Here is a 27,671-nt window from a genome sequence, read left to right on the forward strand (position 1 = left end):
AACTCTGCGAATATAATAAAATTGTACACTTAAAATGGGGAATTTTATGGTATGTGAATTGTACCTCAGTAAAACTGTTTTTAGGGCTTCCCTGGTGGCGCAGTGGTTGAGAGTCCGCCTGCCGATGCAGAGGACATGGGTTCGTGCCCCGGTCCGGGAAGATCCCACCTGCCGCGGAGCGGCTGGGCCCGTGAGCCATGGCCGCTGAGCCTGCGCGTCCGGAGCCTGTGCTCTGCAACCGGAGAGGCCACAACAGTGACAGGCCCGCGTACCACATACACACACAAAAATTGTTTTTAAAAAGTATTTCACTACATATTCAAAACAAGTAACAAAAATATTTTAAATGAATTCTCCTTGAAACGAATATATCAATGAATAGCACAGCTGCATAATAAGTAATAAAACAAGTAGAAAAGGATATTGAAAAGGCTGTAACATACATTCTTAATACAAGAGTCGCTTAAATGACCCTCAAACCTGAAAAATCATTGTCACTGCTGGCACCCATTGCATCCTCTTTATTTGCTCAATTAGAAATAGTTATCACTCTCTTCAAACACTGTGTAACGGGATGTGGAATGGGACGCTTTCTTTTCTCAGAATTTCAGATGAAGCTTTAGAACTCAGAACAACTCCTACAGTGCTGTAAAAATCCCCATAGCGGTGGCCAAACCGAACTGATGATCATCTGCTCCCAGTAGCTCATATAAGGGAAGGTGGAGTCTCGTTAGAGAACAGTGCATCCATGCACCTGTTCCCAACTCCTTAACAAAGGCTTATTAATAGAGACATTTAAATATTGCAGCAGGTGGATAGCTGTCTAGAATTACAGCTGAGTGTCAATTTGTTCAACTGTCTTCCCAACAACCTGAGTCACAAAAGCGGAAACTGGCACCAGACTAGTGGGGCTAGTTCCTTTAATGGCCTCATAGCATTTTTGAACAATGCTTTGTCCATAATTAAGTTCCTTCCTCATACCACCAATGGGCAAATGCATAAATTGTATATAGGGTTCTTTTTTTGGTTATGTGTTTCTTTTAAACATTAGAAAAGTTGGCAGTTGTATACCATCAGCACAATACGCAAATACAGGAGTTTTTTCATACTCAAAAGTTGCAACAGTCTTGAGTTTTTTCTACTGAAAAAGTCTTGAATTTTTGCACCTTTGGAGTTCACCATGTTGCTTTAAGCCACATCAGATGTCAAAGGAATTTCATGTATATTTGCTTTCTGTAAAAGTTCAAAACTAAATTCTTTCCTAGCATTAGTCATATACCTGTGAAATCAGTGAGTCTCTTTTCATCAGTTGACATGTGATATTTTTCTGGCCCACACACAGTAGATTATTGCTCTTTGTAATCTGGAACACTATGATGTTGATCCAGTAAAGTCATTAATGCCTCTATTGTTCTCCATCATTTTTTTGGGAATACTGAAGTTTCTGAGCTTTGCAAAATATCTAATGTCAAATTCTAATTCCTTGTAGTTAAGATCTCTTTATAGTTCCCTGTCAGAGGATGTCTTCCATATCTAGAAGATGGAAATATGCCATTCATGTTTTTTCCAAGTCTTTGTTATATTCTCACTAAAATACCCCTCTGCAGTCCTAATGTCTTATTCTTTCTTGAAGTGGAAGATGCCACACGTGAACTTAATATAACAATGACTGTCCTTTTGTGCCATGGACTCCAGTGGTAATAAATATGAATCTAAATGTCTGAGGAGCTACTCAAACTCTACCTTGAATTAGCAGCAAATCCTGTTGCTTGGTATATTTTTGGTCAAAACTATCAATCGGGACGTTTTAACCTGTATCTTTGCTGTGAGGGGGCTTTGTTGCCATATTTTAACACAAGGGGGCAGCATCATCACCTTCACTGTCTCCATCACATCTTTAGCATGGGCACATTGGACCCGGGTAGGGAGGGAAAGATTTTATAAGTATGTATTATTATTTTTAATATTCGTCATCTAATAATGCTACTAGGTATGATGGTGATGATTACGGACAGAGACTGCGAGGGTATTTCCTGTAGTTGAGGAATTTGTCTGCAAATAAAAGCCTCCTGTAAGGAAAAATCTCCTGTTTCCCTTCTGCTCTCAATACTCTTACTGGACATTTCTGTGACCACATGTGTGGGAGTTTTCTCACACCTAAGCAGTTCTCCAGCTCTCTAGTGGATACCAACTGAGTATCCCACAATTTAACTCAACTCTGACACTGTCTACTTGGAAATAGCATCAGATCCCACAGGCCTCATAAGACCCCTGCCCCTCTCACTTCAGAGGTTAGTCACAAGTCCAGGTTATCACCTGAACTTCTGACCAACTGGCTATAAATAAGAGGTTCTCATGTTCCCCTCCTTAGCTTTGATCATTTGCTAAAATAGCTCAAAGAACTCAGGAAGCCCATTTACTTACTATATTGCTGGTTTATTATCAAAGGATATAACTCAGGAACCACCAGATGGAAGAGATGTATAAGGTAAGGTATGTGGAAAGGGACATGGAGCTTCCATGCCCTCTTCGGGTAAGCTACCCTCTCTGGCGCTCCACGTGTGCAGCAACCCAGAACCTCTCTGAACCTGTGTACTTTGGGACTTTTTATTGAGGCTTCATTACATAGGTGTAATTAATTAAATCATTGGCCATTAGTGATCCACTTAACCTCTAGCTCCTCTTCCCTGCATGGAGGTCAGGGGGTGGGGTGGAATTAAAAGTTCCAACTCTGGGGACTTCCCTGGTCATCCAGTGGGTAAGACTCCGTGCTCCCAGTGCAGGGGGCCCAGGTTCAATCCCTGGTTGGGGAACTAGATCGCGCATGCATGCTGCAACTAAGAGATCGCATGCCATAACTAAGAGTCTGCATGCCGCAACTAAGAAGTCCTCATGCCGCAACTAAAAAGATCCCGCATGCCACAATGAAGACCGTGCGCAGCCTAAATAAATAAATAAGTTCCAACTCTCTAATCACCTGGTTGGTTCCCCTGGCAACCAGCCCTCATTCGGAGGCTAATCCGGGAACCCCCAGCCACCAGCCACCTCATTAGCATACAAAAAGACACTTAGCACTTCAGAGATTGGGGGGGGCGGGGGGGGGGGTTAGGAGCTCTGTACCAGGAAACTGGGACAAAGACCAAATATATCTTATTATAAATCACAGTATCACAACTCCTCTTTTGTTAGAATAGTTGTCATTGTGAAGACCCTGTGCTATTGTGGTTTATTTGTTTAGTTAGCTCTGCAAATATTGAAGCTAGTACTGAAAAGAAACAGTGAGTTATGTAAAGCAGCTATTGATTTGGGAGAAGGATAGCCTTTTGTAAATGACTTACTTTGGTTTCCTGATGAAGACACTGTTAACTGAAGCGAAACGTGTTTTATTCAGGGACCTTACTGAGTACTATACAGCCCAGGAAACAGCCTCTCAGATAGCTCGGAGGATCTGTTCCAAAGAGGTAAGGGAGGAGCCAGGATATATAGGAGTTTTTGCAGGAAAAAAAAACCGAAATGTGTAGTCGAACATCAAAAGATTACCACTAATCACAAAAACCAGACCTGTCAAGTTAATGAATTTAGCACTTTTCTATGTCTGCGAAGATGCAAGAGTCTGGCTCATTGAAATTATTTCTTTGATATGCATTTTAACTATCTATGTTCACATCATGTTTTTCTCCATCTGAATTCTCCCCAGGGCACACCTTGGGTTGTGGGGGGCGCGGTTACATTGGCAGCTTATGGCCGGCAATATTCTTTGTTTACTGGAATGGCAGGCAACATTTTTTTTTTCCACAGCACCCCCTCTTGGTCGTAAATTAGACCAAGGTTTGGGAGGCATTTCTTGACCAATTTGTCCCAAGGTGCTAAGAAGGCTCATTCCTAGATCAGATGAGGATTGTGTTGATAGGCCACTCAATGTGCTAAATTTTGGATTAGGCCCTGTTAGTAACCTAAAATTCTCTGGATCTTCTGTTTTACTCGTCTGTTATGATCCAGGGGATGTTTTCCCTTGTTGCTTCTTCCCACATCTAGAGTTGCACTATTACAGTTAATTCTATATAGAGTTAAATGTATGATCTACTATCTACTATCTCAAGATGTTTAGCCATCAAGAGGCCTGGTTACACATTGGGTAAAAATTGGGTTACAATTGGGTAAAAAGCATATATATATTTAACTGGGGTAAATAGAGTGGACTTGTTTGGGGCCCTTTAATGTTGGGGACCATAGGGGGTCCCTTTGGCCCATCCAACCTTAGGTAGTGTTGTATCAAAACCTTTTGTTTTAATCCCATTAACATCTGTTTTATTTATCCCATTTCTTAATAACCATCTGAAGATTTTTATCCTTTTGGGACGAGTCCCTTTAAATTTTTCACCTTTTTGGAAAGAAATCTATAGACTTTCTCTCAGGTTCTTATTTTCCTGTTAATCAACCTAATTAACAATTAATCTCCTGTTCATTAGCATCTGTAAGACCCATTGAGGGTAAGTTGAGACCACAAATGAGGCTTCCCAAACTGGTTTTTTTGTTTTGTTTTGTTTTAAACTGAGGGAGTTCTTAGGTTAGCTATTTTTTTTACCACCTTCTAATTTGTTTTTTCATAGGTACCAGTAAAATGGCTGTTTATGAGAGCGCTCTAAAAATTCACCAACTTAGACGTTTCCCCAATTTAAAGGATCCATCGTCTGGCCATTGATGAGATATGTTAATAGTGACACAAATCAATAACACGCTAGAGGCGTCCCCACAAGAGAGTGCAAAGGATGCAGCCTTCACAAGATCTAGAAAGTTTACTCCCCAAAATAGTCTTAAGAGAGTAAAGGACCTTCGTTGTACAGGTTGACACAACGAAGGTGAGGATGACAAAGGCCCCTTATGGGCACCTCGTATGACAAATTTCCCTTAGAGCTGGCACAGCCAAGCCAGAAAAAGAGACTGCTCAGGACCCCAGTCTATTTGATTGGCTGCCAAATGTAAACCATGTGTGTACCTTCCAGAGCGCGGAGACCAAGCTCTCAAATTGAGATTATTAAGAACCTCATTTTTAATCTGTAGTAAAATTTTACAACTTTATTTGTTCACAAAAGTCAACAAAGTTCAAGTATGTTAGTACAGGTCTTTAACAACAACAACCACAACAACAATAATAAAGCAATACAGACACAGAGCACAGAGTTTGGCTTAAAAAACTGTATCTTTCTGGATTTTATATATTATTTGTTCTTCAGCAATGTCTTGTGAGTTCTCATATGTCTTGGTGATAAGAGACATTGTAGAACATTATACATAGGATATAATAAGCATTTTCTTTCTTTTTCTCATATAACTTTCTCCATTAATGGCAAAATGAGATGGGGGAGCATTTTACCATTCTCTCTCTTAATATTGCTAGCAAAGAACTGAATATAGAGAGAGGTCTGAAGTTTTCCACCTAAGAGAGAATTGTGGAAAGTGTCTGGTTGTTATTTATGTTTTCTTTTTTTTCACATTTCCGTCACTTTTACTTGGGCATGTGTGACTCATGTCCAGGACCAGGGGAGCAACATTTCTTCATAACTCACGGAATTAAAAATGCTTACACACAATTTTGCTGGTTTTTTCCTCCTAAAGGGAAAACCCTGCTAAGAACAGAATGAGACGGAAAGACTTGCAGCTAATTATGCTAGCTGTGTCAATGGCATAGCCCCAAGAAGCCAGCTCTCCAGTCCCTGAATCATGACTGCGAAAATTGGCACTGTGCTGTTTAGCTCCCTAAGGGATGTAATTATTTTCTCCATGATACCCAATACTTGAAATGACCTCAGCAAAAGCATTTCTTTTCTTTTTTTTCCCTTCCTCTAGTGTGTGGCAAAACAAATTGCATTTGTAACAACTAGAAATTCCCGAGGCCTTGTCCTCACTGGCGGATGGCCTGAGGGATGCTGCTGGTGCAAATCAAAGAGCTCAGTGGTTCTGCTTTGTGCTGTGCTAGGCAGAAAAAAACTTTGCCTCTTATCACCCCATCTTCCTCCAGCAGAAACCTGAGAAATGAGACATGATCAGTGGTTCATAGTACTCGGAGTACTGTCATAATCCCAAAAGGTACTGTCCTACCTTGTCCTCTTGGTGGCTGAGGGACTCAAACCAGAATAGATGGATTCTTAACCCTTTTGAAGGACTGTGTAGTTGTCCCTAAAATACACATCATCTACCTGGTCTCTAAGATTACTTCAGAGTTTCTTAGTTGTTGCCATTATTCCCATGCTCTCTGTGTCCTTCCACAGGCCTGATGTTTTCTTCCACTCTGTTTCAGGGCTCATCGTCGGGGTGATCCTGAGGTACGGCACCACTGCCACCAGTGGTCATGACAAGTCACTCAGCTGCACTCAGGAAGACAGGGCCTTCAGCACCTTATTAGTGAATGTCAGTGGGAAGTTCTTCGAATACACCCTGAAAGGAGAAATCAGCCCTGGCAAGGTCAACAGTGTAGAGCAGAATGACATGCTGAGGAAGGTGAGCTCGGGCCACTCAGCCACTTTGGTCCTGACGTGGTTTTTGATTTTCCGATTCTCTCTCAACTTTGTGAACAGAAATCTTTTGACACTCCTGGAACATCAGTAACATTCCTGGCTGTCAGTTTGGCTAGGAAGCTTTTGGACTGTGATGAGGAGAAGGAACCATATTTGAACTTGAGCCTTTTAGCTTTGTCAGACTGATGTGGGCCACCAATGGTGCAGTGGGTTTGTACATCCCACTCAGCTCCTCTGTCCAACTCCCATCTCTTTTTGATTATGTCTCTTACTCTTGTTATGGTTTAGGGATGAGATTGTTTCTTTCTTAAATTAAGATTGGTTTCTTATTTTTTTTTAGCTTGTTATAATCAGTGTTCAGAAGTGTTATTCTTACTTCTTCGTGGTTATTTTACCATATTCTACAAACATTTATTGAGTTTCCCACTCTCATTGGTGATTGATGCCAAAGGCTTAATGAATCTTCAGAGGAAAAATGTCTTGTTGTCTTAGAATTTGAGTCCACATGTTGTTTTTCATTTAATGTTGGGGGTAGCTAAAATACTCCACAGGAAAAGGGATTATATATCTCTTCATTTCACTTGGGTGATTTCCAGGATAAGCACAAGATCTGTATTTATCCACATACATTCTAGTACCTTATAGACCCGGGCTTATCAGCAGGAGGGCTTCCGTATAAAGTCTGGGGATCCAAGTTGTGTGAGACCCCTTTAATATGTGAAAGCTTGCAGTCAAAGACTGTAGCCTGTGCTCCAAAGTTAAATTATTGTTGTTCTCAGGATCTGCCATAATCCTTAAAGAAAATTATTCTCAACCTGGAGCGTTCAACATGCCCATCTTCTCTCTGTCCCTAAGGGCGGTCCTAGTGAGCTCTTTGCTCTCAACCCTTCATAAGAATGCATGGGATTTCCATAAACATTTGTGAAATTAAATGCAACTGAGAAAGATACCCAGTGTAATACCACACTAATGGCTGTTTACATTTAATAATTAGAATGGAGATTTAAAATAATTAATTGAAATAAGAGCCAGTTAATCTACCAACGTGAACAAATTCTTTAAAAAGGTTAGGAGGGGGCTTCCCTGGTGGCGCAGTAGTTGAGAGTCCGCCTGCCGATGCAGGGGACATGGGTTCGTGCCCCGGTCCGGGAAGATCCCACATGCCGCAGAGCGGCTGGGCCCGTGAGCCATGGCCGCTGAGCCTGCGCGTCCGGAGCCTGTGCTGCGCAACGGGAGAGGGCACAACAGTAAGAGGCCTGCAAACCGCAAAAAAAAAAAAAAGGTTAGGAGGCTTTATACAATGTTTAATTCTTTTCTGGATGTGATAAGGCTTTGCTCATAGTTCCAGAGTGATTTCCCTGATTGCCTACAGGTAGTTTTAGTCCCCTTAGAGTTGATGAGTTTATGTTGATATTCAGGAAGTCACTAGCACCACTGGAGACTTTGATCTAGTCCACATTACGTATCACAAATGGCTGGTCACTCAAAAGAGACTTAAATTCAGTAAGATTATGTCTATAAATCATTATGTGGTAGGATACAGGAAATTAATAAAGACTCACGACTGCATCTTTTATTGTAGTTGAACCTTTATAAAGGTTTGATAAAAATCAAGATGTTTTCATTTCTTGTTTAAGAACATTGACCAGAAGCTTTCTGTGAGTTCTCAAAATTGCATTGAATTGTTGTGTCTTAATACATATTCAACAACACACCAAGAGTAGAAGGCAGAAGTACCGTGTGGAGAAGAACAGGCCAGTGCTCATGGGAGCTGTGGCTTCTCTACTGTGCTGAGTCTGTGATTTTTCACATTTATGTCATTTGTTTTAAATATTCAAACTTTAGTCAGTGGCTTAAAATATTAAGCAAATATTATGGCACCAATTGGTATTCAACAAAAAAATTGGCTTTTTTTCTTTTTAAACTTTTAGGTAACATTTGATCCAGAGGTCTTTTTCAACATTCTGCTGCCTCCAATTATTTTCCATGCTGGATACAGTTTAAAGAAGGTAAGGAATTTTTGCCAGTATTTCTTAAAGCATGGGAATCTCTGCTTTAATTTTCCTGTACAATATTCTAGTTTTTTTCCTTCTCTCAGATTGCTTATTACTGTGTTCTATACCCACTCAGAGACTACAGTTGACTCATCATCAGTGACTCATTTCTGTTTTAAAGTCTAGAACTCTTATCCATTGTTGGTGGGAATGTAAAATGGTATGGCCACTCTGGAAAACATGTTTGCAGTTTCTTATAAAACTAAAGTTGAAATTACCATATGACCCAGCGATTTTATTTCTGAGGATTTATCCCAGAGAAATGAAAACTACTGTTTACACAAAAAACTGTACATGGTTGTTCATAATAACTTTATTTGTAATAGCCCCAAACTGGAAACAAACAAAATGTCCTACAATAGGTGAATAGTTAAACAAGCATCCATACCATGGATACTACTCAGCAATAAAATGGAACAAACTATTGACACACAAAACAGCCTGGATGGATCTCAAAGGCATTATGCTAAGTGAAAAAAAAATCCAATCTCAAAAGGTCAAATACTATATGGTTTCATTTATATAGCATTCTAGAAATGACAAAATTATAGGGATGGAGAACAAATTATTGGTTGCCAGGGGTTAGGGATGGTGGGGATGAGAAGGGGAGGGGGTGGCTGTGGAACAGTTCTGCATCTTGATTGCAGTGGTGGTTATAAGAATCTACACGTGTGATAAAATGACATAGAACTATGCACACACATTGTACCAATTTCAGTTTCCTGGTTTTGATATTGCACTACAATTATGTGAGATATAACTAGTGGAGGAAAATGTGTGAAGGTACCACGGGACCTCTCTGCACTATTCTTGCAACTTCTGTGAATCTATAATTACTCCAAAGTAAAAAGTTTAAAAAATATCATTATTGAGGGAGGGTCATTGTGTTCAGCAGCAAGGTTGGGCCTAAGCCCCTAGATATTTAAAATACCAAATACCTTTATAAATAGTGTGAGTGGCTCCCTTCCTCCCCATTGTGGGACTATTCTGTGAAAATTTAGCCTTCAAAAGGGCCTGCTTCAGATAACAGCCAAGGACCTTGTTTCAGCTGTCTTTCTGAAAGGGGACTAAAGGAAACCTTTTCAGTGAGCCTAGAGAAGAGAGATCTTGGCTGCCAATAAAACTCAGTAACATCCTTAGGAAGTAGAGAATGCCTTCAAAGTTGATAAACCTCTAGATAGATCAATCAAGGTAAAAAAAAAAGAGGAAAGAAACAAATTACCTATATTAGGAATGAAAGAGGGGACATCAGTATAGACCCTTCATACATTAAAAGGACAATAAGAGAATAATATGAACAACTTTGTACCAATAAATTTGACAACCCAGGTGAAATGGACAAATTTCTCAAAAGGCACAAATTACCAAAACTGACCCAAGAAGAGATGGAAAACTTCAACAGCCCTATATTAATGAAATAAACTGAGTTCATAGTTAAAAACCTTTATGTAAGCCCAGATGGCTTCACTGGTGAATTCTATCTAGCATTTAAGGAAGAAATAATGAGTCCTACACAAAATCTTTCAGAACATAGAGGAGGGAACAGTTACAACTCATTTTATGAGAGGGTGCCTGCCCATCAGGCTGGTTCTTCTGTCAAAGCAAATCTGCAGTTTTCAGAAGGTTTTTAAACTCTTCCCAACCCACACAAATATAGTTACTTATGGAGCATATGATATAAAGAATTTTGCATGTATCCTTTATTTCGGTTTTTATATACATTATTTCTGATCATCACAGAAACTCTGTAAGAATGTGAGCGTGGTAGATTACCTCACACCCCTTCTCCCCCAGGTTTCCAACTCATTTATAAACAGACACAAGGAGCTAACTGGCAACTGAATGATCCATTTATGACCCAAAGTCCCTGGTGACGCATCTTGGATGATATAGTTTAGCCCTTGGTAATGGGGCTCCTTACTGCCGACCTCATGAATTGAAGACAGATGCCCTTTAGCCACCAAGTCGGTCACAGTCACAGATACGGAGGCTGAAATGGAGAGATCTTAGAAATTGTTGGGCCTTCCAAAGGCTGCCTCTTTTGCTCGTAGCATGGAGGCCATAGGAGCAAGAGCACTCCCCCACTTTCCGTAAGAGAGTCAAGGCTACAAGTCAGGGTCAAGCCAATCTCGCCCTTCAGAGATCACATGGCCCCTTCTTACTGCATCACCTTCAAGGGAGGAGGGATGGAACTTAAGTCCCCTCTCCACAATGGATGCTTGAGGAGCAGGAGGCTGTGTTTCTGCACACCAGCCCAACGCACATCTGGACACTCACAGACATGTAGAGAATGTCCTGCATTTTACTGATGATGAAACCAAATTGAGAACGATTAAGTGACATTTGAGGTTATGTAGGTGGTGCAGGACTGAGTCAAGGTTATGCCTGTCTGTCTGACTGGAGGGCCTAGAGTTGTTCCTCTGTGTTAACATGCTTTCCAGATATAGGTTTTCTGTACCGAAAAAGTATCCTTTTTCAGACTTATTTATGAGGTTGCCAGAGTAATCTGAATCTATATGTCAGCTATTGACATGTAAAAAATGGTAGATGATCTTACAGGTATAAATAATGTTATTCTTTATCTGAATAAAGAGTTTGGGAGCTGCTCTTAAGATCAAATGGGTGATGAATAATTTGGTATTTTAAATAACTAAACTTAATGTATAATCAAGGTCATAGTTGCTTTAAAATGAAACCAAACCGGGCTTCCCTGGTGGCGCAAGTGATTGAGGGTCCGCCTGCCGATGCAGGGGACACGGGTTCGTGCCCCGGTCTGGGAAGATCCCACATGCCGCAGAGCGGCTAGGCCCGTGAGCCCTGGCCGCTGAGCCTGCGCGTCCGGAGCCTGTGCTCCGCAACGGGAGAGGCCACAACAGTGAAAGGCCCGCATACCACAAAAAAAAAAAAAAATGAAACTAAACCATTGGTTGTGAAAGCCACTCTAATGGCTAAAAAAACCCTTAGTGTTTGCAGAGCCTTCCCTTTGTCAGCTTCATTTTCTCAGAAGAAAAACAAATAACAGGCTTTGCCAGTTACCAACTTAAGTTGTGTTTTTTTTTTTTTTTTTTTTTTTTTTTTTTTCGGTACGCGGGCCTCTCACTGTTGTGGCCTCTCCCATTGCGGAGCACAGGCTCCGGACGCACAGGCTCAGAGGCCATGGCTCACGGGCCCAGCCGCTCCACGGCATGTGGGATCTTCCCGGACCGGGGCACGAACCCGTGTCCCCTGCATTGGCAGGCGGACTCTCTACCACTGCGCCACCAGGGAAGCCCTTAAGTTGTTTTTGAAATGCTAGTCTTAAAGGTTATTATTAGCTCTTAGTTTAGTCTCTTTCCTTTTTAATCAGGCACCTAAATAGTTGGTACTTATGTGGTTGCCATCTCTGATTAAATGTTCCCAATTAAATGTGTAATAAGTGTTTCACCATTTAATCTCTGGTATGTAAACAGATTCATACCCTTTGACCTATGTACATGTAGTTGTCATTCAGACATGGGCCTTCTTTTTTCTAACTTGAAAAAAGTACCATGGTCTTAGCTCTGATTTTGTGCTACCACTCAGTTTGCTTAGAGGGCATTGGCAGGGAAAGAATTCACCTATAGAAGCTTTCATGTTTTGTGCATTTCCCCCAATACACACACACATACACACACACACCATGTTCAAATTTGTCAGGGGAATGGGCAATGATGAGGTTTCCCAAGGAGTAGGAATGTAAGGCTTAGAATGGTACAACTAGGAATTGGGATGCCGGGTGGATTTTCATTGAATGCAAACCTTCTCATCCTGATCTGTTTTAGGTTAATATTCTCAAAGGCTTTACCAGGGCATGCCATCTCCTTTTGTTTCTTTTTGCCATTCTATAATGGAAAGGGAAAAGAAGGGAGAGACTGAACCAGTCATGGCCATGTGAACCACACGTGACTGTGAACTGTTAAGGCCAAATAAGAAGATGATGAAAGATACAGGATTCCACTAGACACCTCCTGTCCTTCTTCCCTAAAAGGATGTGGTGGGAATCAAGAAGGGCATCTTGTGCAGTGAGAGTGCAATGCCTTGGGGTCAGAAGACCTGCTTTCCAGTTCTGGTGCTGCGGTTTGGTAGACATGTTACTTCAGGCAGCTCACATCACACTTTTGAGCCTTAGTTGTCTCTCATATAAAATGGTCCAAAAAACACCTTCACGATGAGGTTGTTGTGAGAATTGGATGAGCTAATATGCGAAAGTACTCTGTAAACTATGAAGTATATAATGAAATACTAGGTATAATAATATACAAATAAGTGGCATGTTATACCTTTTCAAGGTGCAATAAAATTCCAGTTCATATCAACAGATATGAATGGGATGGGTAATTTGTGTCTGTGTGTGTGTGTGTGTGATTTTAGAATATATCATGAATGCATTTTTGGTGGTAGATTTACATTTCTAATTTTATGCTTTGGCTAATATCATAAATACAAATTTACTTAATATATTCAAACCAACCATACGAATGATTACCCAAAAGAAAGCCAAGTGGCAAGGGAAAGCACATCTAGGGTTAAAATTTTGCTCCTGGATACTTCGCATGGGTTTCATTGGTCTCATGTCTTGTCCTTGATGCACTCCCTCCCTGGTTTAAGCACTTGATGGAGCTTTTAAAGGCAAGTAGGTCACAGTTGTTGGTTTTTTTTTGAAGCCTAATTTTTTTTTCAAAACAGTGGCATATAAATGCATTAGCATTAAAAAAGACTGAGGACAGTGACTGATTTAGGAGGCAAACATAATGTGTCTATAATATGTACAGGCAGTACCTTCATTTGATGACTGTCAGTGTGGGAAGCCCTTGAAGGATTCTGTTCTGAGCAGGTGGTTTAGGGCCACTAGGGGTTCTTTGATGCCTTCTTCACAGCCTCAGAGAGGGGCAGGCATTGGGGAAGGCTGAAGCCAAGGTCTTAGGTCTTCTGTCTGGAATGCAGGCCAGTGGTCGCCTGCAGCCCTGTGTCTGATCAGACTTCGTGAAGGCTGCTTGATCCAGGCTGAGTGCTTCTTCTGTGCCCTCTCTTTCCCTGATGGTGCTTAGCTCACATGCTGGGGCTCTCCTGCCTTTTAAAATTTCTAGATAAAGTGTTCCTGGTTCCTGTTTAATTAGGGTGTTTAGGGGATTTTGTTTGTCTGTTTTTGTTAAATAGTTATGATTGTCCAGTGTGAACAGCTTTATGCCTTGAGAAGTAAGAATCATGTCTCAGGGTCCCAAGAACATGGATTTTCCCCATCAGAATATCCACAGGCCCAGTGATTTATGAGAAGTAAATTCGTGTGTGTGTGTGTGTGTGTGTGTGTGTGTGTGTGTGTACACATACTTTTAAATTTGCCCATCTTAGATGAACTACCTGTTTCTTGTTTCTCCACACCTATCTCTATTTTTCCTCTTTCCCAGGCTCCAAAGATTAATTCAGATGAATATCAGAAGACGCCTCCGATGCTGAGTTAACCAGAAAGCTCCTTAGCACGTTCATAGCTTATTAGTTTCAAACTTATATCTGTAATGTTCTTCTAAAGTACCACCAGAACTGGAAGTGACTAGTTGAATCACTAGGGTAAAATAGTTTGGGTTAAATCTGTGAAAATGATTGGTCTACTTATACACACATAATACTCTCTCTCTCTCTCTCTCACACACACACACACACACAAAAAAAAACCACACAAAATGTAATTTAATATAATCAGCCAGAGTAGTTTTTTCTGAAATTTACTAAGGCCTTGCTTGCTTGTTTACTGATTGATAGGACAAAGGATATCTTAAAACCATGATTTTCTAAGGCTAAATAGCATTATTCAGGAGTAACTTCAGTTGTTAATTAATATAATGGAAGCAGTAAGTAAAGTTTCACTTTTTAGAGACTTGTAGTGTTTCTAATGTTCACTGTCAAAATTCACAATGTGATTCCTGCTTTTTTGTTTTATTCAGAGACACTTTTTCAGAAACCTTGGGTCTATTCTGGCCTATGCCTTCTTGGGGACTGCCGTTTCCTGCTTCATTATCGGGTAAGTGACTCTTTGTCATATAACCAAATTACCACACTTCCAAAGAGATGAGATCCACATGGGTCCACAGAATCCAATATTTTCCCCAGCTTTACTGAGATATAATTGACACATAACATTGTGAAAGTGTAGGGTATACAGTGTGTTGATTTGACACATTTATAAATTGCAAAATGATTACCACCATAGTATTAGCTACCACCTTCATCCGGTCACATGGTTACCATTTCTTTTTTTGTGGTAAGAACATGTTAGCAACATTCAAGTATGTGGTAAAGTATCATTAGCTATAATCACTATGTTGTACATTAGATCCCCAAACTTATTAATCTTGTTACTGGAAGTTTGTACCCTTTGAGCAACACCTCCCCATTTCCCCCACCCCCCCAGCCCCTGGCAAGGGCCAGATTCCAGTATTTTGATGTTTATGATGATTGTAATTAAGATCTAGAGTTACATTGTCCAGTGTGGTAGCTATGAGCCACATGTGGCTATTTAAATTGAAATTAAGATTCATTAACACTGAAATAAAATAAAACCTAGTCCCCAGATCTTAGTTTCTAATAGCATTCTTCAATGAAAAGAACCAGGACCCCTTGCAGAAATGGCTGATTCTAGGGCTGGGGCAGCAAATATACAAAATGACAATGGAGCATCTTATAATGTCAGAGAGTAAGGAAGTGCTCAGAAAACAAACAAAAAGGATATGGAGCATGTCAAAGGGACACAGAGCCAGCCTGAAAACCCCCCCTCCCTAATGGCTAAAGAACAACAAAAGAAATAACATTGTTTTGGATCATCACCCAAAGCATAAAACAAATATATTTGAGTCTATACTGATATAAATAAATGATTGGATGAATAAATAAATGGGGGAGAAGTGACAAATCTGTGCAGAAGAATTCCAAATAATTTATGCAGATACAACCCCCCTCAAGGAGATGAAGCTTGGGCCTTCCCCCCTTTGATTGTGGGCTGTCCATAGTGACTTCCTTCCAAAGAGTACATCATGCAAAGGAAGAAGAAAGAGTAGCTTTACAGAGGAGAAACCAGGCAAACATTGCCTCAGCCAGATGATCAAGGTTAACACCAAAACTGGTAAATCATGTTGATATGCTGTACCTTTGATATCTGTGATGAGAATGGCGCTTACTGCTGTGTCTTCCTCCCAAAATCACATTACCTCAGTCTAATCATGAGAAAAAAAAATCAGACAAGTCCCACATTCTGCAAAATACCTGACCAGTACTCCTCCCCAACTGCCAAGGTCATCAAAAACAAGCAAAGTCTGAGAAACTGTCACAGCCAAGAGGAGACAAAAGAGATATGATGGCTAAATGTAATGTGGTATCCTGGATGGAATCCTGGAACAGAAAAGGGATATTAGGTAAAAACTAAGGAAATCTGACTGAAATGTGAACTTTAGTTAATTAAAAAAAAATTAGCTGGAAAGCTGGAGATAAAAGCAGGAGGCTTTTATGCCACTAAAACAGGAGGGGCTTGGACTTCGTCCTTTAAGAGAGACAAGCCACTGAAGAGTGAGAGGTTAGATAACTGGTATCGGTGACTATAGGGAAAACGCTACCACGGAGAAGTCTATTGCTCAGAAGTCTAAGCTTATGATAGAAGGAAATGGAGAGGAAGGTCCAAGTTTCAAGAAATATTTAAAAAGTAGGTGAAAGAAGCCTTTGATAAGCAACAAAGAGCAAATCAACTCTGTATCATAGAATTCCTGTGAATTGAAGTATAACTGTTTAGGTGTCTGGAACAGTGTCAATGTCTGGCACACAGTAGGCAAACACTAAGTTATAGCTATTTATTCTCAAAAGGATTCAATTCTGCAAATAGTTCTTGAACTTCTAGCTTCGTCAATCTACTGTTCTAGATACCTAAGGTACAAAGATGAGCAACGATACGGTCTTGACCTTTAAGAATTTTATTATTGGGGGTTGGCTGTAGGGTACAATGAGTCTATTCTGTGGCTATTTATTTTTGGCATTTTATTCTTTTCAATGTCGTTGTAAACGGGATTTTCTTAATTTCTCTTTATTCTGTGGTTGTTTTTATTCCCCTAATCCCTACAGCAGTTACCAACACACACACACACACACACACCCTTAATAACATGTACTAGGCCTTTTAACACTCTTCACTCCTCCCAATTTGTCAGCTGTCCTGTAGGAAATGTGCTCTGGCCAAGTTGAAATATTAACTTGGTGGTCCTTCTTGGGCCATATCACATTCTGTACAGTATAAGGAGGGCTGCTGCTGGCCTGCCTAACCCATGCAAGGAGTGAGAAGCCAGGTATGTCCATGAGTATGCTGATATTTTAATGGGATGTTCAAAGAGCTTTGCCTCTCTTCCCTTCTTTGAAATAATTATTGGCAGAGAAAGTTGACCAGTTGAATCTTTGTGGCCAACCCATTTTTTTTCTCTCCAGCTTCATCCAGTCCACTCATTTCCATGACTTTAAATGCATTGTCTTAGAATCCTGGGAGTTTTGTAGCAATTCATTACCCATTTTGCAGGGTTCTTTCTCTTCCTTTCTTCCCTACTACACAGTTGCTTAAAATGCCCTAACTGTTGCTAATTAAGGATCATACTTTATACTTGTACATAAGCACAGTTTTTTAAAATGGAGTGTTCAGATATTTCAGCAAGATGACATTAACTGCAGACCATTACTTGGTGCCAAAGTCTTATTTGCACATGTTCCTGGTAAGTGTCCAAGCACGGCAGCTGCCTGATGTTTTCACAAACCTCTCTGGAAGTACAGTATTCTAGTACTCCTCTGCTTGCTCATTTGCCAGGTTACTCGATTAGATGGGTTTCTTTTCTTTTTTTTTCCTTCTGACATAGTTTACCTTCCCTTCTTACAGAAATCTCATGTATGGTGTGGTGAAGCTCATGAAGATTGTGGGGCAGCTCTCAGATAAATTTTACTACACGGATTGTCTCTTTTTTGGAGCAGTTATCTCTGCTACTGACCCAGGTATTTGCATATTTGGCCTTATCATTATGATGTTTTATTATTTAAATCTTAAAAAGTTCAGAGCAATCATTAACTTTCATTACAGTAGGGAGACTGTAGTATTAACATGGAACAGTGGAGGAAGAGACCAGTAAGTGGTCTAACAGACTTAGATGGCTTTTCTAAGGGCCTGCATTTCCCTTTTCTTCTTCTTCTTATTATTGTAAAAAAAAACAACATAAAATTTACCATCTTAATCATCTTCAGGTGTATAGTTCAGCAGTGTTGAGTATATTCACATTGTTGTGCAACCAATCTCCAGAATTTTTTTCATCTTGCAAAACTGAAACTCTATACCCATTAAGCAACATCTCCCCATCCTCCCCCCACCCCACCCCCAAGTCCTGGGCAACCACCATTCTACTTTCTGTCTCTATGAGTTTGACTACTGTAGATACCTCATATAAGTGGAATCATCAGAAGTTGTCTTTTTGTGTCTGGCTTATTTCATTAGCATAATGTCCTTAAGATTCATCTATGTTATAACATGTGTCAGAATTTCCTTCCTTTTAAACCTGAATAATATTCCATTGTATGAATATACCGCATCTTGTTTATCCATCCATCTGCCAACAAGCCCTTGGGTTGCTTCCACCTGTATTTCCCTTTTGTCTTTCATTTTAGAATGTCTAATTTAGTCATAATTTTTACACTTAGACTGTCTTTTTTCTCAGTGTTGTGCTTTTTCATTCTTTTAGGAAACCTATCATTTGGTTTAAATAATACCTTTGCTTAGTAGAAATGCACACCAGTACCTGTAGTGAATGTAATTTAATTTGTAAAGTCCTTTTGTGCAATGTTCCTGCACACTGTGATGTGGTTCCTATTCATAAATCTCTTACCTTGTATTTTTCAAGTGTTAGTTGAACCAGTTCTTAAAAGTGGAATTATTATATACCCTTCCTCCCCTGCAGCTCAAAACAAACAAACAAGCTCTCCTCTCCAAGTTGGAACCCATAATTGAATCAGTTCACATAAAGTAGTTATGGCTATTCTTTCCTCTAGTGTTAACTACTGAGAGTGCCATTGCAGGGAAAGAATTTATGGAGAAAGAGCTGATCTTGTTCTTACAGTACAGATGGAAAGGTCTTTTCATTGTCTATGATGTCCTCTAACATTCTGGGCAGTAATGATCTCTAAGATATACAGATTCCCACCATGCCCCACCTCCACTTCACCGTGCCTCTTGGGGGGTCCTCTAGATCAGCGCTACCCAGTAGACCTTTCTGTGATGATAGAAATGTTCTATAGTCTTCCCAATCCTTTATGGTAGCCAGTAGCTACTTGTGGCTATTGAGCACTTGAAATGTGGGATAGTGCAAGAAGAACTGATTTTTGAACTTTATGCTCAGTAATTTAAGTTTAAATGGCTACATGTGGCTAGTGGCTACCGCATTGGATAGCACAGCTCTAGACAGTTGTGTAGTTCTGAAAAATCTTGATGATCCAAAAACCGTTGATCTCTCTCACCACCCCCCTATTTTTTTTTTTTATGTTTTGAAAAAATTTTTTTCCTTTTTTTTTTTTTTTTTGGCCGCACCACGAGGCATGTGGGATCTTAGTTCCCTGACCAGGGATCGAACCCATGCCCCCTGCAGTGGAAGTGTGAAGTCCTAACCACGGGGCCACCAGGGAGGTCCCTCTCACCCCCCTGTTTTCTTACAAACACTCTAAGTAAATTGATACTGAAGACTTGGCTGGTTGAATCACCCTTGTTTGTGAGAAGAATGTGGGATGTGGAGTTGCAGGTGGTGGTTTGAGTTCTAGCCCTGCCAGTCAGTAAGCGGGTGGCCTGGGCACACTTTATCTCCTGAGCATCAGTTTCCTCATTTATGAAGTAGGAATAATGGTACCTGTTTCCTATTGTGAAGGGCTACTGTGAAGATTAAATGAGATAATGCATGTAAAGTGTTGAGCATAGCATCGACTGATTATGTTGGTCTCTATCAACATCTTCTGACTCAGGCAGAGATTTCTCTGTTTTACCTCTGTGTGTGTGTGTGTGTGTGTGTGTAATAGGTTAGCACTTAATCTAAGCACTGTGAAAAGTAGCTTTATTATTCTAACACTACAATGTCTGTGACATCTCCAAATGTGTGTCTGTTGAGAAATGATTCTATATAAGTTTAAGAAAGGTGTTTAGTGTCTCTGAAAATATATTACTAACTATACTCATCTATAACTTTACTACTAAAATCTTATTAGTACCACCAATAAGCAAAGGGAGGTTAGTGTAACATAAAGATTACTGATACTGTTTTCTGAGCCATAGTGTCGCTTCATTTAATTGGATAGAAAGGCTTATTTTTCCAGATTATCTTTGTAATTGTTTACTTCACTTTAATGTGTCCATGCTGTGGTAGAAAATAATGGAAGGCATTACCATGACACACCATTCTTATTTGTCCTGTGAAGATTGGCACAGTAAAGGTTTTATAGAAATGAAAGTTCTAGAAAATTGAAACTTTAAACTTGTTAAACATCAGGACATTAACTTTAACTGCTTTTTAATGGAAATCTTTCTGAAATGTAAAGTGTTTTTGTAAATTAAAAGTGTTTTACCAGCTTCCTAAAAATCTGTTGTTTGAGAACTTGGGCCATAAAAGAAATAAAAACTTTAAGTGCAGAGTTAGAGGGGAACCATAAGACCAAATTGACTTCTTGTGCCTGGTGCATCAAACAGAAATTCTGGTATTGGGATATGTAGTGGTATTGATGGATATGAAAGAGTAAGAGTCCTTGTCCCTGATTTCACTGTACTTGGCTCTTGTGTTTGGTCTTTCCATTGATGGGGGCAGCCTGTGCGTGGTATGCTATAGGCTGCTCTGTGACCAGGAGCCCTCTCCATTCCGTGGTTATGTGTCATGGGTGCCACGTGCCATCTTTGTGGACTGTTACTTAAATGGATCCACAATTCAGGAAAGAAAATATAAGTTTCCAACCTGTAGTATTGCTACATTCATAAGCAGCTACCAGAGAAAATGAGCGCCATTCCTTCTTGTGAGCCATTATGCAGTGATTCCTCTCACTGGAATCCTGTCACTTCTATACCCCTCGAGTCAGTCAGACCCACTCACAGGTTTCAAAAGCTGTGATCTGTGCTGTCAGAGAGTAATTCTCTAGTTGCACCACCCAGGCTGGTCAGTCTTTTGCTTAGTCTTTGAGACTGAGTTCAAATCTGCCACCTGACTGGTTATTCTTCCTTTACTGCTTCAGTCAGTAGCTCCCACAGCTCTTGAGTCGGGTCTATTTTCTACATAACATTACTTGCCGCTTTGTGCTGAGCGTTCGCAAGTGCTAAGTACTCTTTAGTACACAGATGGAGTGTTCAGGGAAAGTTAGTTGAAGGAACAAAGTCAGGTTCTTGATTTTTCCTTCTTTCTCTTTCCACCGTTCTTTCATTTTTCCCACTGCTTTTTAGATACCTGTACCAGCAGTCTTCAGTCAGTGAATTGTAATTTCTCAGTCCATGTCCGGTTGGAAACAGCTGCTGTGACCTTGTTCTCTCTGATTGCAAGGGTCCAGCTGTGGGGGGAGCCACTCACCCAGTCTGTCATCCCCTTCCTACCCCCACCCCCGCATCATCTTCTGGTTGTCCACACCCGTAGTCCTCATCTTGGTTGGGCACAGGCTTGCCCAGGAGGGACATGGCCGACTTCCTGCCCTGCTTTCTAAGGTGATGGGCAGGGAGAATGAGAAATTGAAATTCAGAACAGCCAAATTCAGACCAGTACAAAGTGTTCATTATTAATTATGCAGAGCTAGTGTTTATTGTCATAAATAAATGAGTTAACTACACATTATTATTATTTTTTTTTACTACTGGTACAGTAGTATTTTAGGAAAATAGTGTTTAAAAGTCAAAGGGGCTTTTGAAAATCATGTACTCAAGGCTTCGCTTTACTCTGTCTTTGGACTTTGCTGTGCACTATTGGATGGCTTCCGTTTGCCCCTCCACATTTCCACACTACCCTTCCCCACTCTCTTCTTGGCACTGGGAGGCTGACTGGTATGGAAGATTGCAAAGGTTCCTTTGCCTTCTACTTTCCCATTGGATTTGTCCGCGGGGAGAGCACCAGTGGGAGACTGGGAGGAGGCTCGACATGCAGGGTCCCTGTGGGCTGGCTGTGTCCCTTGAACAAAGGTCACGGCTCCTGTTGGGTGACCTTCTCCACACAGCTCCTGGTTCTGGCAACCACTCCTTCCCTGGACTCTTTGAGCCTAGGGATGGTATAAAAGCTCCCTGTTTTCAGCCACAGGTACTGCCCTCCCCCTCTCCCGTGCTCTCTACACACTTCTATAAATAATGCCTTTATAAACACTTCTCAAATTACTCATCTGTTTCCTGCCAGAACGCTCGCTGATAAAGTCCTGGGACCCAGGTGTCCTGGGCTGCCAGCCCTGTGCTCTGTTCGTTGAGATTAGCCTCCACCAGTCTTGAGTCCCTGACTGACTGACTGACTGATGTGAACAGAGGCCTCTGGTGCCAACCCCCAGTGGACGTACTGTATGAGTAATAGATAAAATTTCTCTCGGGTTTGACCACTGGGATTTTGGGAAGTTTGTTACGGCAGCAGAAAGTAGCCCACCACACAGGGCCTGTTTTCTCATCTCTAAATTGGGAGATATGATACTACTACCTTCCTAGGGTTTTTATGAGGACTAAATGAGATTGTAAAATATTTAGCATAGTGCCTGCTTCCCGGTAAGACCTTAACCATTGTTATTATTATCATTGTTAATTTTTCTTCAACATTGGGTTCAAAACAAGACAATTCTTGTGTCATATAACGATAAACTAAGAGTAGAGGTTTTATATTAGTCAGATTTCTTCAAAGAAACAGAATAAATAGGAGACATATGTGTGTGTGAGGGGGAGAGGGAAAGAGACATATTGATTGATTGACTGCTTGATTGTAACGAATTGGCTTATGTGATTATGGAGGCTAAGAAGTCTCAAGATCTGCAGTGCAAAGGCTTGAGAACCAGGAGATCCAATGCTGTAGTTCCAGTCTGGGTCCAAAGACAGGCAGAGAAAGTGAATTCTCCCTTACTCTGCCTTTTTTGTTCTAGTGAAACCTTCAACAGACCACATGAGTCCCACCCTCATTGAGGGGGGCCATCTGCTTTACTCAGTCTACTGACTCAAATGTTAATCTCATCCAGAACCTCACAGACACATCCAGAATAATGTTTAATCGAAAATCTGAAAAAAAAAAAAGAAAAAAAAAAGAAAATCTGGGCACCCCATGGTCCAGTCAAGTTGACAAGTAAAATTAACCATCACAGGTTTTATGTAAGGAGCCACACATATCGTTAATGTAATAAATAATCCAGAAAACAAGAACTTTTTTTAGCCTAATCCCTGAAGATTTTTCCTGTTGTGTAACTTGACAAACTGTTTTCAAGGGTGGAAGAAAGAGATTGACCTTGTTTGTGTCTTGTTTTATGCAGATGACATGTCTGTCCTTTAGGAAGTATGCCTGCTGGTGATGCCCCCTGTTGATGTCTGGTTAGCATCTGAAAGCTTAGAGTAGTGGTTTTAGTGCCTAGATTTACGATTATCTGGAGCAGCCTCATGATATAGCTGACATTTTTCAACTCCAAATTATTTTTTGTTTACTCTCAATAAATGAGTTGAACTTTTCGAAGAGAAAGGCGTGATGGGAAGTGGTTTCAGAATCTCCCTTAATCCCTAACAAAAATAGAGAAAGCGAGACAAGCAAAAAAGAAAACACAGACTCTACTAGCTGACAGAGTATCTCCATGAATCCCCAGTTATCAACTAGGGGGGTCAAACTACCTGTAGCAGTGAGACTTAGGGATAAGAACAGCAACTGTGCTGGAGGAAGCAAAGGAAAGAGGGGCTGCTGGTCATTTTGATTGTCAGGGAACCTAGAAATTTCCCACAAGTATTCACAGTCAAAAGGAGGGATCCCCACTGGGAGCAAAGAATTTTATGGTTGTATTGGATAACATCAGTGAATATTGGGAGGAGGCTTTTCAGGCTCTAATTTGTGGGGGAGGGCAAGGAGACTGGAGGAGGCGTGAGGCTGCTGGAGTGACCTGGGCCCTCAGACCTCTCAGGAAGTTCCTTGTAGAAGATCTCTCTGCAAGGACAGAGCCACTGCCTAAAAATGACCTGCTCGGAGCACAGACCTTGATTGATTGGGCATTAAAGGAGAAAGAAAGCTCAGATAGTAATGGTGGAGAAGGCCAGAGGAAGTCGATCTGAGTATTGGCTACACCTCTGGGTGGCTACACCTCTGGACCATATTTTTAATACTTCAATGTAAAACCAGAAGAGGGAGCCCTAGAGCCATGAAACTGGAAAAGCTGTTCTGGGCCTTCTACCCCCTACCCACCTCACTTAATATGGGCAGCAGAAATGGATTGAGGTTGAACTTCATGTAAATATAAGAAAAAATGGGGATAACCCCTATGAATAATAAAGTTACAGATAATGAAGTCATACCAGAAGAAGAGGGTCCCAAAGCAGATGAAACTTTATTAACATTCCAACAGAAGCTAAAGTAAGTTAAGAAAATGATAGAAGTTATAAAAGAACTGTATACATCAGGATTGGAAAATTCAGAAATGAGAGGACTACACAATAGGGCGTTATGAAAAGAGAGCTGACAGAAAGGAATGGAGGGGGAACCCATGGAGAAAAAGAGATGTAAAGTATTAAAACAATAAATTTGAAAATGGGTAAACCCCGAATGATAGTGTCAAGGAATATACATCAGTGGTCAAACTATAAGGAAATGCAAGGAAATGATTCCTATAAATCATGTTACTGGTTACTTTTGAGTGAAGGAAGGGGCTTGAGAGTGGGATGGAACATATTGTGGGGGGCTTCTGTGGGGGTTGGCAAAGTTCCATTTCTTGAACTGGATGATGGTTACAAGAGTGGTTGGCTTATAATAGTGCTAAATATTTGTTTCGTTTTGTTTTCTAATAGTATCAGTTAGTAATGCACTTGGCTGCAAATAACAGAAAAATCTGGCTAATACTAGCTTAAACAGAGAGCTATTTGACTTGGCTAACGGCTCCGAGCTGGTGCCATGGCTGCCACTACAGTCAGGCATCCAGGCACTCAGTCTTTCTAGGTCATTACCCTTGGGTTTCAGACACACCTTAGTTGCCCCATGGAGGCAGGATGACTGCACTGCGTCCAGTCTCCTCCCTCTTCCAGGCAGCAAAAGTGGCACTCACCACAAGGGAAGCTGAAGAAGTGAGTTTAGTTTTTCAGGTCCTTATGGCAGAAACTAACAAAACAGGAGGTGGTTGGGTGTGAGTGTTGAAAGAGAACCCCGCCTGCATGTGTACATTTAGAGCAGTGGTTCTCAACCGGGGATGATTCTGCGCCACACCCCTCCCCCCACCCCCCTGCCCAGCAGACATTTGGCAATGTCTGGAGACATTTTTAGTTGTCACAACTTGGCAGGGGAGAATGTGCAGTGCTACTGGTATCTTGTGGGTAGAGGTCAGGGATGCTGCTAAACTGTCTTATGAGGCACAGGACAGCCCCCACGACAGAGTTATATGGCCCCGAATATCAGTAGAACTGAAGTTGAGAAACTCCAAAGCCCTTTCGGGTGGGTCCATAAAGTCAAAACTGATTTAATAATAATAGTAGTACATCATTTGTCTTTTTTACTTATGTTCTTTCACAAGTGTACCATTGAGTGGAGTTTTCCAGGGGCTATATAATGTGTGATACTGACTCTCTGTTGATCGAATGCAGAAACAGATATGAGAACCATCTATCTTCCATTACTTCACATGTTAAAGAGATCTGAGAAAATGTAAAACAGTGGCTCTCTTCTCACAATTTTTTTTGTTTGTTTTGGAAAATATAATTATTTTTCATTAAAAATATGTTAACATATAATGGTTTTACTAGTAATTTAAATGAATAAATATTTAATTTTTTGTTTTATTCAATACAGTAAATATTGATACCTATAGCCCACAAAACTAAAGCTCTTTGGGGCCTCAAAATTTTCTAAGGGTGTAAAGAAGTCCTGAGATCAAAAGTATGAGAGCTGCTGGTCTGGAAAACAGCTGATTTTTTTTAAAAAATTTTAATATCATTTTATCTTTTTATATAGCAGATTCTTATTAGTCATCAATTTTATACACATCAGTGTATACATGTCAATCCCAATTGCCCAATTCATCACACCACCATCCCCACCCCCGTGCCGCTTTCCCCCCTTGGTGTCCATACATTTGTTCTTTACATCTGTGTCTCAATTTCTGCGCTGCAAACCGGTTCACCTGTACGATTTTCTAGGTTCCACATATATACGTTAACGTATGATATTTGTTTTTCTCATTCTGACTTACTTCAATCTGTATGACAGTCTCTAGGTCCATCCACGTCTCAACAAATGACCCAATTTCGTTCCTTTTTGTGGCTGAGTAATATTCCATTGTATATATGTACCACATCTTCCTTATCCATTCGTCTGTCGATGGGCATTTAGGTTGCTTCCATGACCTGGCTATTGTAAATAGTGCTGCAATGAATATTGGGGTGCGTGTGTCTTTTTGAATTATGGTTTTCTCTGGGTATATGCCCAGTAGTGGGATTGCTGGATCATATGGTAATTCTATTTTTAGTTTTTTAAGGAACCTCCATACTGTTCTCCATAGTGGCTGTATCAATTTACATTCCCACCAACAGTGCAAGAGGGTTCCCTTTTCTCCACACCCTCTCCAGCATTTGTTGTTTGTAGATTTTCTGATGATGCCCATTCTACCTGGTGTGAGGTGATACCTCATTGTAGATTTGATTTCTCTAATAATTACTGATGTTGAGCAGCTTCTCATGTGCTTCTTGGCCATCTGTATGTCTTCTTCGGAGAAATGTCTGTTTTGGTCTTCTCCCCATTTTTGGATTGGGTTGTTTGTTGCTTTCATATTGAGCTGCATGAGCTGTTTATATATTTTGAAGATTAATCCTTTGTCCGTTGATTCGTCTGCAAATATTTTCTCCCATTCTGAGGGTTGTCTTTTGGTCTTGTTTATGGTATCCTTTGCTGTGCAAAAGCTTTGAAGTTTCATTAGGTCCCATTTGTTTATTGCGTTTTTATTTCCATTACTCTAGGAGGTGGATCAAAAAAGATCTTGCTGTGATTTATGTCAAAGAGTGTCCTTCCTATGTTTTCCTCTAAGAGTTTTATAGTGTGTGGTCTTACATTTAGGTCTCTAATCCATTTTGAGTTTATTTTTGTGTATGGTGTTAGGGAATGTTCTGATTTCATTCTTTTACATGTACCTGTCCAGTTTTCCCAGCACCACTTATTGAAGAGACTGTCTTTTCTCCATTGTGTATCCTTGCCTCCTTTGTCATAGATTAGTTGACCATAGGTGCATGGGTTTATCTCTGGGCCTTCTATCTTGTTCCATTGATCTACGTTTCTGTTTTTGTGCCAGTACCATACTGTCTTGATTACTGTAGCTTTGTAGTATAGTCTGAAGTCAGGGAGCCTGATTCCTCCAGCTCCGTTTTTTTCCCTCTAGACTGCTTTGGCTATTCGGCGTCTTTTGTGTCTCCATACAAATTTTAAGATTTTTTGTTCTAGTTCCATAAAAAGTGCCATTGGTAATTTGATAGGGATTGCACTGAATCTGTAGATTGCTTTGGGTAGTATAGTCATTTTAACAATATTGATTCTTCCAATCCAAGAACATGGTATACCTCTCCATCTGTTGGTATCATCTTTAATTTTTTTCATCAGTTTCTTATAGTTTTCTGCATACAGGTCTTTTGTCTCCCTAGGTAGGTTTATTCCTAGGTATTTTATTCTTATTGTTGCAGTGGTAAAGGGGAGTGTTTCCTTAATTTCTCTTTCAGATTTTTCATCGTTAGTGTATAGGAATGCAAGAGATTTCTGTGCATTAATTTTGTATCCTGCAACTTTTCCAAATTCATTGATTAGCTCTAGTAGTTCTCTGGTGGCATCTTTAGGATTCCCTATGTACAGTATCATGTCATCCGCAAACAGTGACAGTTTTACTTCTT

General features: G+C 40.5%; 1 protein-coding gene across 1 annotated transcript in view; it reads left to right on the plus strand.

Annotated features, from left to right (window-relative positions):
• The window catches only part of SLC9A7 (solute carrier family 9 member A7), a 149,232-nt gene that overhangs the window by 65,181 nt on the left and 56,380 nt on the right, over positions 1-27,671 (plus strand). Inside the window, exons 2-5 of the mRNA XM_060002528.1 lie at positions 6,299-6,498; positions 8,447-8,524; positions 14,527-14,603; positions 17,484-17,596. Coding sequence (XP_059858511.1) covers positions 6,299-6,498; positions 8,447-8,524; positions 14,527-14,603; positions 17,484-17,596 — 468 coding nt within the window. The remainder of the gene's footprint in view (positions 1-6,298; positions 6,499-8,446; positions 8,525-14,526; positions 14,604-17,483; positions 17,597-27,671) is intronic.

This window comes from Delphinus delphis, chromosome X, assembly GCF_949987515.2.
Source record: "Delphinus delphis chromosome X, mDelDel1.2, whole genome shotgun sequence".
NCBI classification, from domain to species: Eukaryota; Metazoa; Chordata; class Mammalia; order Artiodactyla; family Delphinidae; genus Delphinus; species Delphinus delphis.